This window comes from Tauraco erythrolophus, chromosome Z (genome assembly GCF_009769465.1).
Source record: "Tauraco erythrolophus isolate bTauEry1 chromosome Z, bTauEry1.pri, whole genome shotgun sequence".
Classification (NCBI taxonomy): domain Eukaryota; kingdom Metazoa; phylum Chordata; class Aves; order Musophagiformes; family Musophagidae; genus Tauraco; species Tauraco erythrolophus.
Window position 1 is genome coordinate 82,631,878 of NC_141496.1, and position 12,071 is coordinate 82,643,948.

The following is a 12,071-nucleotide window of genomic DNA, read 5'->3' on the forward strand; positions in this document are numbered from 1 at the left end:
AACTTAACAGATTTGGATGTCTCCTCTGCTATGGCCTCATCTTATCATCCAGCTTGCGTGCTCAGATTTTATTTAACGAACAAACTTAAAATTTATCAAATAAATGGAAAATTGCACATCACGATAATGATGTTCCCTGGGCATACAATTGAGAGACCATTCTTTAAAAGTGAAGATCAAAATGTCAGAACTTGAAAAATCTGATGTTCTGTGAAGGGGGCAATTTTTGTTATGATTATGCTTTTTCCCTGGCTACCACACTTATGTCAGATTTATAAAAGAGGTGCCAGTCTTTTTACACATTCTAAGTAGATTGAGTAGGAAAAATTATTCAAAGATAGCTTTTTGTTCCTTTCCAGAGATTAATTTACATTTTATTTTCTCTCTCCACACCTGTAATTCAACTATACTTATGTACTTTACCTCAAGAGCATCTTCCTGCCTGTAACCTGTTTGCAGTTAACTGTTTAGCAGCACACTGTAACATGATGTCCTGGTTTTGTCTGGAATAGAGTTAGTTTTTTTCTTAGTAGCTAGAATAGTGCTGTGTTTTGGAATTAGTATGGCATCTGCTATGAGAACAGTGTTAACACACTGGTGTTTATAGTTATTGCTAAGACATCGAAGACTTTTCAGCTTCCCATGTTTTGCCAGCGCGCAGGTGCAGAACAAGCTGAGAGGGAGCATGGCTGAAGTAACTCCTAGCTTAGGATTTGAGTTTGGATTTAGGTTTGAGGCCCAAATTGGCCAATAGAATATTCCATATCATGCAACATCATACTCAGTATACAGATGAGGATTGGCCAGGAAACTCTTGTTCTTTGGATCCCTCTTTGAGACTCTTGTTCTTCCAGGATTGCATTTCTGGGACTTCTCTGCTTTGGGATCGCTAGCCATGCTGTGCATTGATCACTGGGTGGTGAGCAATTACACTGTGCATCACTTGTTTGTATATATTATTATAATTCAATATGTTATAATACATTATTATATTTTTAATTACTTTTATCGTTATTACTTTTTATTTTATTTTATTTCAATTATTAAGTTTTTCTTATCCCAACCCATGAGTCTCCTTCCCTTTTCCCCCTTTAATTCTCCTCCCCATCCCCCAGAGGGTGAGTGAGTGGCTGCATGTTGTTTAGTGGCTGGCCAGGTTAAACCACAACATAGGATGAGCCTCTCCTGTGCTGCCTGCCTTATCCCCTATGAATTCAGAAACCACAAAGTCAGAGAGCCAGGCACACTGACCATGAACCTAGGGAAAACAGCCATGATCAGTTTGGCTCCTGCTGAGCTCTCTGAGACAATCTTTTGTGTTTTCCTATTTGTTTCTTTAGGGAGGAGGGAGATCAGATTAATGTTGAAGTCAGTTCATCAAGCAGTGTTTTGTCTTATGCACAACCAAATCAGAAGGTCAAGCCTGAGGAAGGATAAGAGCTGGGACAGATGCAGAAATATGAAACATCTGGCTTTGTAGAACCATTGAAGTCACTGCTCACTTCTGGGAATACTTCACATCTCCAAGGTTGTCCATGTCCTCTGGTAACGTTATCTTTATCATTATGAGCATCATCTTTCTTTAACATTCATATACAAGGTTATGAGTCTTAAAGGATACCATTAGCCTAGCAACTACACTTCAGACACAAAATCCTTCTAGCATACCACTGTTAACACTCTGACTGCAACCAAGGGACCAGAGAGAAATGCTTGTTTTAATATATTTTGTTTACATATGGTTGGGTTAGTTGTGTAAATTCAAATTCAGAACACCTGATTTTGGGCAAACCATCTCCTGACTAATAGCTCGTCATGAGACATGTAGGCAAAGAACGTCAGTGGCGACAGAGGTTACACATCTGCAAAGCAACCTGTACCAAATGCACAACCTTGCTTGGAATAAAAATCTTAACGTGAACCCTGCAGACAAAAACTTTACAGTTAACTTTGCAGCAGCAGTTTGTTCAAAGCCTGAGAACCAGATCTGGATTTAGATGTCTGGAACAAACCACAATTGCATTTTCCCAGTCTTCATAACTCAATGTCTACCTCTACTTTCTATTCTTTGTTCCTTTCCTTCCTACTGTCCTGCCTTTCCTCCTTTCTGCCTGCCTCCTTTGCTTCCTCCCTTTTGCTCTCCCTCTCTCTCTTCCACTCTTCCTCATTCTTTTCTTCCATTTTCTATCATTAAGTATATTTTTTATGTTTGCATGCATAACACTGGTTCACAGGTAGGTCATGTAAGTTTTTTGTTTTTTGTTTTTTGTTTTTTGTTATGGAAATGGGCATAAAAGAATTAATCCTGTTTCTCTAAGGATATTATCTCTGCTACTCATTTCTAAAAAATATTACAGCAAATTCAACGCTAAGGTAGACAGAGGTACATACGTACTAAAAACGTAAAACAAACTCAAGTGCCTTGGAAGTGATGGTACATCTTGACAATCATAAATTGACAGGAAAAGTATTTCTGTCACGCATTCATATTTTTCTGAGAGTCTTTAATGCAAAGCAGATTTTGGAGGGGAAAAAAAAAAAGAAAGAAGAAAGAACTCTCTATCTTGGTGTAGTTCACCTAAGGAAGGGATGACTAGTCTGTACCTTATGGGCTGCACTGACTGCTTGTGAAAAACTAAAGGATGTTTAAAGTATGCTATACAGTTTGAATTCTCATTGTGGGACGAAGAAGGTAGCAGAGGCTGCTGCATGTCCAGTTCCATCATCATCTACGTTGCAACAGCACAGTGGAACTGCATGCTGTTATCATATCTTCCCTGAAAAACTGTCCCTGGGATTCTCTCCTCTCTGCCATTGTCCAAGGTACATGTCAGGTGACTGCGGAACATGTAAATGATTGGTTACGCATGAGGAAGGCTGAACACTTTTTGCTGGATGCATGAATGGCTGGTTACTGAACAAAATACTGTGCTTTTGGCTAGATAAACAATATAAAGAAACATCTATTTTGCAAAGCTTTGTCTAGAAGGGCAGTGGGTTTTTTTCTTAATACTTCCTAACCATTTCTTCCTGTTCCCCTCCAGTGGTATTTATTGTTCTATGCCATATTTTCAACTAAAATTAAAAGGCCTTGCAGAGGATGAAGTCACTAAAACCTCAAATAGTTTCAGAAACAAAAATTCTGGAAAATAACTGAGTCAATCTTCCCTCTTGTGTTACCCTATACAAAGTGTTGCAGACTGTCATCAGCCGGAATTCCAGGAAGCTGTGATATGAACCGAAAACAAAGCTTAGAAGAAAGATTAAATTACAAAATTGAAGCATGTCTATTCAATCAGTTTGTAAGGAATAAAAGCTCCTGGAATTGAAGTTTTTTACAATGTGATTTTGTTTCAAAAATGCTTCTGCAAAACAGCCTCTTGGAGCTTCCAACAATTGTTGAAAAATCTTGTGTTCTTCAAGAAAGTTTAAGTATGTGTTAAAGGGATAGCCTTGCCACTGCAGAACAGGAGCCTTGGAGACAAGCTGTTTTCTTTTTCTGTCACACAGCTCCATCATAAAATAATAGCTCTAATGATACTTGTGCAACTCCAAAGCATCTTTAAAACATGATCCCAGTGACAGACAAACAATTATGCTTCCTTCTGAGGTTTTCTGGAGTTGAATGAGGTGGAATTTTAATCATGATATTGCTGAAGAGTAATAATGACCATACTCTGCTGGCTGGATTTTGTCAAAGGAAATGTAAAGGAATATACAAAGGGAACAGATCTGTTGGATTAATCACTTTAAGTGAGAATATGTGGATTAAAGCAAACAAAAGTCAGCATGACATAATATCCTTTTAGAGTCTGGATCACAGTGATCAGATTTGTGAAATCCTTCAACAGGTACCTGAAATACTTGATCAAAACAATGCATGGAGCTCTCTCTTTGCCTCTAAGGAAAGCGTGAACATACCAGCTCCTTCTTCTTCATGCACTCCATGAGGATAATGAAGAGATGCTGTGCCTGGGTTCGGGTGTATGTGAAAGTCTTCTGTATGGTAACTAGCAGCTGGTCCCTCAAGGACTCGTTGATAAGTCTGAAATTCAAAAAGAAAAAACAAGTAGAAAAAGAGACATGAGGGAACATTGCAACTCCAGCCAAGGGTCAAACAAGTAAGAGTTAGACAACAAATTACTGCAGGTTGTCAGGCAGGTTTGAAGGACAGGAGTTACGGAAACCATCAGAGACAAATTGGAAAACATTGTTCTAGAAAAACACATCGATCGTGTTGGGGTCCCTTATCTCCAAAGTTTTTATTTCAGTTCCAACATATTGCATGACAGAAGGACATTCAAACTACCAGCTCTGTGAGATTTCCTAACAAAAATCGAGTGCGCCCTCAGCAAGTTTGCAGATGACACCAAGCTGTGTGGTGTTGTGGACACACTGGAGGGAAGGGATGCCATCCAGAGGGACCTTGACAGGCTGGAGAGGTGGGCCTGTGAGAACCTCATGAAGTTCAACAAGGCCAAGTGCAAGGTCCTGCACGTGGGTCGGGGCAATCCCAAGCACAAGTACAGGCTGGGCGGAGAATGTATTGAGAGCAGCCCTGAGGAAATGGACTTGGGAGTGCTGGTGGATGAGAAGCTCAACATGAGCTGGCAATGTGCGCTGGCATCACAGAAAGCCAACCGTATCCCGGGCTGTATCAAAAGAAGTGTGGCCAGCAGGTCGAGGGAGGGGATTCTGCCCCTCTACTCTGCTCTCGTGAGACCCCACCTGGAATACTGTGTTCAGCTCTGGAGTCTCCAACACAAGAAGGACATGGAGCTACTGGAGCGAGTCCAGAGGAGGGCCACGAAGATGATTTGAGGGCTGGAGCACCTCTGCTATGAAGACAGGCTGAGAGAGTTGGGGCTGTTCAGCCTGGAGAAGAGAAGGCTCTGGGGTGATCTTATTGCAGCTTTCCAGTACCTAAAGGGGGCCTACAGGAAAGCTGGAGAGGGACTTTTTACAAGGGTGTGTAGTGATAGGACAAGGGGCAATGGATTTAAACTGAAAGAGGGAAGATTTCGATTAGATATAAGGAAGAAATTTTTTACATTGAGAGTGGTGAGGTACTGGAACAGGTTGCCCAGAGAAGTTGTGTCTGCCCCATCCCTGGAAGCGTTCAAGGCCAGGTTAGATGAGGCTTTGGGCAACCTGGTGTAGTGGAGGGTGTCCCTGCCCATGGCAGGGGGGTTGGAACTAGATGATCTTTGAGGTCCCTTCCAACTCAAACCATTCTATGATTCTATGATTCTATGATTCTATGATTCTATGATTCTATGATTCTATGAAAAAGAACCACACTGACAGTCTGGATCTGGAGACCAACACTTCTAGATGAACTGAAGATCCCTTTCTATCAGTGAGTTAGCAGAACTCAACTCATGGTTCATTTTATGAAAATGAGAGCATTTGTGTTGTCAGTGTTTTTGATTTTAGCTTGAACATCCCGACAGTTTCAACTCACCTTATTGATGCTGTACAGGACCAGGTAAGAAAACAGAAAAATAAAAATTTCTCTGTTTCTGAGTCCACTTGAAGAAATGGGGAGTTTAAAGATTCCTCCTCAGTGCTAATATTAGTACTTACAAAAACTGGTCCAACAGTAGAAACAAATAGTAATATTACGTGGAATATTAGTACTTGAACCCTATCCCTTGACATCAAAAAGCCTATTCCTCAGGATTGTTCTGAGTGAAACGTTGCTGCTCTTAATGTCTTACAAAATAGTGGGCTCTAATTTAGAACATGTATCTGATGCATGAAAGCTTCTACACTATAGCAGTTTTCTCACTTAAAAATTGTAACTGAGTGTTTCAAATTAGCTGAGTCAGAATATTTTACAGGATCATCTGAGGGAATGAAATTCAGAGAATCTTTGTAACTTATATTTTATGACAGAAGATAAAGAAAGATTTATGCCTGCAGCAACTGCAAAGAATTGTCAGAAGCAGTACAGTATCTAAAAGTCATTGTTTGCTTATGGCAGCTGCTTTGGGAGAACAATGACCAAACCCCTGTTTATTTCACACTATTGGTAAATTTGTCTGTGCTTCTCTGGAGCCAGGAAGCCCAAATAAGATTGCAGGATATTCATTACACAATTGAATCTCAAATATGATTTAACAATCTAGTCTTTTTACCTACAGCAAACATGTCATTAGAAGAGACGATGAATGAGAATGGGAAAGAGGTATAGAGGTGCATAGGAGAATGTAGAAGGCCTGGCATATGGAGTGCATATGTTCTCTACTCTCTAAATTTGACTTTGACTGTAAATATCCCTGTTGAGTAGGGCTTCCACTTCACAAAGAAGCCTGTAAGGCATATGTCAATGTTTTTGGATTAAAATGAGTTTACATAGCGTTTTAGACCACGCTGTGGTTCACTGTTCTTTCTATGCCTGGCTCCTCCTGTTGTCTTCTACTTTATTAAAGACTGCTCTTGAATGGAGAGTCTACCTCTGCACTTCCTCTTGTCATCGAGGAGCAGTATGGCCCCAGATGTGCTTTTTCCTGGGATACTGGAGACGACAATGCTGCATTTACTGCTCACACACCACATAGGCACTCGTTCCCCTCAGCCTGACTTGCTTCCCTCACAAAAAGGCAACACACAATGAGTTAAAACCTCCAACCTCTTGGTGGGCAGCTGACAGCAGAGGACTTGCTGTGTAGGGGCTATAAGAACCTGACCTCCTGCATAGCAGCAAGGATGCTGCAAGCACATGGGAACATGAAACAAGATGTCAGACCACAGGCAGAAATGTAGATGCACTCCATATTAAAGACAATCAACCTGGAAAGGCTGACACCCTGAAAAGCACTAACATTGAGTTGCAGATTAGTAGGTCATATATGGTATAAATTCTGAAGCCCCTTTTTTTAGGCTTTTTAAAGAAAATGGGTTAGAAATTTTTCTTCAATCAAGAAGCCTGTTCTTAACACAATGGTGCTATGACTGTAAATATAAGTGGTTCAGAACTATGCAATTTTCCATCCTTCAAACTAAGAAAGTAAAAATGGGTTAATCACTGAGAACAAGTTTCGTAAAAACGTCAACTGGAGAACGTAAAAAGAGATTTAAACAAAGCCTTGATTTCCTTTGGAAATTATATATGAAAGTGAAGTAAATTAAAAAGTATGAAAGTATATGAAGTACATAAAAAAATACATGGAATTGGAAGAATCTGAAATTAGAGAACTTCAGAAAACATTTCCAAAGACCCTGGGATGAAAACCATCCTGTTTTCTTACAATAATTTAATTTTCCTTAAAAAAAGTGCAGAATCCGATCTGGAAGTTTCATTTCAGAAATGGGCTTTCATACAGCTAACATACAGGCTAACATACAGAGAAAGCAAGAGATACTTTCTTTCGTAAGCATTGAGTGAAAGCAGAATAAAGTCCTGAAGTTTCATAAGCAGCCATCACTTTTCTTTCCTGAATTAAAGCTATCAGAATCTGTATCATACCATAAATTTAAACAGCATGTAAAGCAAACTCCATGTGAATGATACCGAGAGTTTTTTTTTAAAAAAAGTATCAAGAAGTGGTTCCCTAACTGCGTGAGTACACATATGTTGAAGTACCACGAGTCAGAAACTACCTGTTGTCATCATTTTATTTATGCAGCTTTCTAGCCTTACTCAGTACCTTGTTTTAATATCGTATTGGTCTGCAATTCTACACCAAGCCTGTTAAATGTCTTTGTGAAATGAAAAACTTGAAGTAATTGTCATCAGAAATAGAAACAATAACAGCAAGCTCTCTGATAAAATAATCATAGCTGAGTTAAGCTTTGTGTAAACTGAAATCAGTCATATCAAGACTGTAGATGCCCCATCCCTGGAAGTGTTCTAGGCCAGGTTGGATGAAGCTTTGGGCAACCTGGTGTAGTGGAGGGTTTCCCTGCCCATGGCAGGGGGTTTGGAACTAGATGATCCTTGAGGTCCCTTCCAACTCTAACCATTCTATGATTCTATGATTCTATAACATGTTTAATCCTTAGGAATCTATAAATGCTGGGTATCAGATAGAAGTTCCCAGTTGTGTAACCCAGCTGGGACAAATACAAACTGTGCCACACTATTAAAAGCTAAATCTATGATGCACACAGCAAATCCAATGCACGCAAAACAAGTAACTTCATACACTACTGTCAGCAAAATAACTGGGACTCACAGGTTGGGTAATGATTTATCCACTGTGCAACACCAACCACACATTTAGCATACGTTTTTCTTAAAATCACAGATTCCTAATTTTAGATTCAGGGAAGGGAGATGGCTCCTTGAGTTTTGTGACAATTTAACCAGTTCTTTTCTTTCATTTCCCACACAGTTCAAATCCATACTTTCATTCCCTAAATGCCTACGAAAAGTCCATTGCCTTACCAGTCCAGGTATCCAGTTTTCTTCTTTCACCCCAGAGGAGCTCGATTGCTGGTAGAATTTAGGTATCTACTGTCAAAAATCTGGCATCTAAAGTAGAACTATACATCTACATTTAGATTCAGAAAAAAAATCCTACTCATAATTGTGGCTAAGAATGATTATTATTTTTTTTTTTTTTAAAGAAGATGTCAACATTAGTTTTGATGCATTAGATTACCAGAAATTACCTGTATGGTGTTAACACAGGAAAAAATGGGAGAAAGATGTCTTGGATAAATCAGGAGAGGCCACTTAAAAACACTGAAGTGACAAAATAAAGTGACATTCTATTTCTGTCCAAGATATGCTGGAAGATTCAACAGCAAAGCAGAACTCCCTTCGTTGCTTTGGCTGATGCAAAAGAAACAGATGACAGCATTTTGGCACGCTCCCTCCTCAAAAAGAAATTTTTTTTAAGTCATGCCTAGTATTTGGCCTTCTATGATGAGGTTACAGCATTGATGGATAGGGGAAGAGCAACTGACATTGTCTACCCGGACTTATCTAAAGCATTTGATACTGTCGCACATGACATCCTTGTCTCTAAACTGGAAAGACATGGTTTTGATGGATGGACCACTCGGTGGATAAGGAATTGGCTGGACGGTCGCACTCAAAGAGTTGTGGTCAACTGTTCAATGTTCAAGTGGAGACCAGTGATGAGTGGTGTTCCTCAGGGGTCAGTACTGAGGCCAGTGTTATTTAACATCTTTGTTGGTGACATGGACAGTGGGATCGAGTGCACCCTCAGCAAGTTTGCAGATGACACCAAGTTTTGTGGTGTGGTGGACACGCTGGAGGGAAGGGATGCCATCCAGAGGGACCTTGACAGGCTGGAGAGGTGGGCCTGTGAGAACCTCATGAAGTTCAACAAGGCCAAGTGCAGGGTCCTGCACGTGGGTCGGGGCAATCCCAAGCACAACAGAGAATGTATTGAGAGCAGCCCTGAGGAAAAGGACTTGGGAGTGCTGGTGAATGAGAAGCTCAACATGAGCTGGCAATGTGCACTGGCAGCACAGAAAGCCAACCGTATCCTGGGATGCATCTAAAGGAGTGTGGCCAGCAGGTCGAGGGAGGTGATTCTGCCCCTCTATTCTGCTCTCATGAGACCCCACCTGGAATACTGTGTTCAGCTCTGGAGTCCCCAACACAAGAAGGATGTGGAGCTGCTGGAGCGGGTTCAGAGGAGGGCCACGAAGATGATCCGAGGGCTGGAACACCTCCGCTATGAAGACAGGCTGAGAAAGTTGGGGCTGTTCAGCCTGGAGAAGAGAAGGGTCCGGGGTGAACTTATTGCAGCCTTCCAGTACTTAAAGGGGGCCTACAGGAAAGCTGGAGAGGGACTTTTTACAAGGGCATGTAGTGATAGAACAAGGGGCAACGGCTTTAAATTGAAAGAGGGGAGATTTAGATTTGATCTAAGGAAGAAATTTTTCACTCTGAGTGTGGTGAGGTACTGGAACAAGTTGCTCAGAGAAGTTGTGGATGCCCCATCCCTGGAAGTGTTCAAGGCCAAGTTGGATGAGGCTTTGAGCAACCTGGTGTAGTGGAGGGTGTCCCTGCCCATGGTAGGGGGGTTGGAACTAGATGATCTTTGAGGTCCCTTCCAACCCTAACCATTCTATGATTCTATGATTTGAGGAGATAATAGACATTCCACTCAATAACATTGCAGTCTTTCAAACTCAAGGCATAAGATTTCACACTGAACATTGCAGAGGATTTCAAAGATCTAGCCCACAGCCAGCTCTTTAAATTTTTTACTCTTTTTTTCTCCAGAGATTTTTAGTACTGGAGTCATACAATGTACTGGAGATTTATAAAGATTGTACTCTAATCTGATTTCAAAATGCAAGTTCATTATAGATTTTTTTAAACTTATTGCTAGCAAAATGCTTTGAAATTCTCTAAAGGAGAATTCTCTCATTCAAGGAACTGAGCATAATCTGTTTCTAACTTTTTATTTGTGAATTCGTTTGTTTTTTTTTTTTTTAACTATTCCTTTTATTCAATATAAAGAAAATATATCCATAAAATATCAGTGTGATGTGAAAACTATTCCCTGCCCTCCTTTGTGGGATGCTTAGGAGATTTTCTGTTTTAATGACGATTTGCACTTTAGATAATCAACACCATATGTAAGAATCATGACCAGAGGCTCTGCTGATATTTTCTTCCATTGGAATTACAAATAAGACACAGTTGTGCAACTCTGTGAGACTGACTGAATTTCTCATACTTTTTAAATCCACACATTTTGCACAGTATTTTTATGAGAAAAGACAGAAAATAGATGTAATTATTGCTTCATTCTTTTCAAACAGGGATGATTCCTGGGTGCTTTTATGAGGAATCACCTTTACTTGCAGCTCTTCACCTGTGGTTGACCTTCTACACCATTTTTTCCTGACCGTGTTTGTTAACTGGTTGTCCCTTCACCAAAAGAGGGATGATTGTATTTCAGCAAAGAAATGATCTTCTTCTATCCAGCTTTTGATTTGCCAAGAACTTTGTTATGAGAGAAAAGTAATGATATCAAAGTATGCAATGTGAAAACAATCTTACAAAATAATTCAGATGTGATAGTACCCATGATGCCTCAGGATGTGGTAGACACAATAGGGGATACACGGGACCCACATCATAACTACATTATGATCCCTTTTGCTTGAAGTGCAAGATTGCTATCTTTTCACTATTAGAAAAAAAGAGATTTAAGTAATATACTTCAGTTATGGAGCCTAAAAACTATGCCTCAGTGTACACAGAGACAGATCAATCCAGTGGCAATCTTCAATGATTTTTATATGAGGACACTCATTTAAAGCACAGAGAATGTTTTATATTTCCTTGTGAAAGTTAGGCAGGAAGAACATTTTATGGCTATGAATTGAATTCCTTAAGCGTCTCATGCTTGCAGGAGTAGAACTGATGGAGTAGTTAATACACTCAGAGATTGCTCGGAGATTGCATTCAAATGTTGCAAGTCATTTCCCATTCTGTAAGGAAATATCTATCTAAGAAGTCACACAGTTTTAACCTAGTGTTTCATTTTTCTCATTTTAAATTCACCATTTAATTAAAAAAAAATCTCTGAGGATTAAAACTACTGAATGATCCTGTAAACAGTTGTACTTTACATTTGTTTTACTTCCAGCTTGTGCTTTTATGGAAGACAATGAATTGAGAAGGCATCCTTGATTATACAGTCAAAAATACTTCAGCTTGATGTGGAGGGAAGTTATTAACAACTAGCTATTCACTTAGGGCTTAGTAGGGACTAAATTTGGGTGTTTATGATCAATCTTATGCTCTTACCCCTCAATGCTGTTCAACATGTTTTCAACTTTTAATTAAATGAGAAATGAAGTGCTTCGGAGCCTGGATAGCCTGACCTTTAAATTAGGGCCAATAGTGATAAGCAGCCAAATAATTATTCCAGTTCATCACATGGGGAAGATTGCATTTAAGCTGCCTTCTTATTTAGGTTATCCTGTGTACATAGCTTGTTTGTCCTTAAGATGTAAAAGGTACTGAGAACTTACTCAGCTTACTACTGAGAATTTTATTTGCTTGTAGCGAAGTGTAGCCTCCTTCTGCATTCTTGATACTCTGCTCAAGACTTTTCAGATGATATGTA

At 39.8% G+C, this 12,071-nt stretch overlaps 1 protein-coding gene across 6 annotated transcripts in view; it reads right to left on the reverse strand.

Moving 5' to 3' along the window:
* Positions 1–12,071, reverse strand: part of TRPM3 (transient receptor potential cation channel subfamily M member 3) — a 446,851-nt gene that overhangs the window by 86,113 nt on the left and 348,667 nt on the right. For all 6 annotated transcript variants that reach the window (XM_086629266.1, XM_086629272.1, XM_086629270.1 and 3 more), the window contains exon 8: positions 3,922–4,045. In XM_086629266.1, the coding sequence (XP_086485392.1) occupies positions 3,922–4,045 (124 nt within the window). The remainder of the gene's footprint in view (positions 1–3,921; positions 4,046–12,071) is intronic.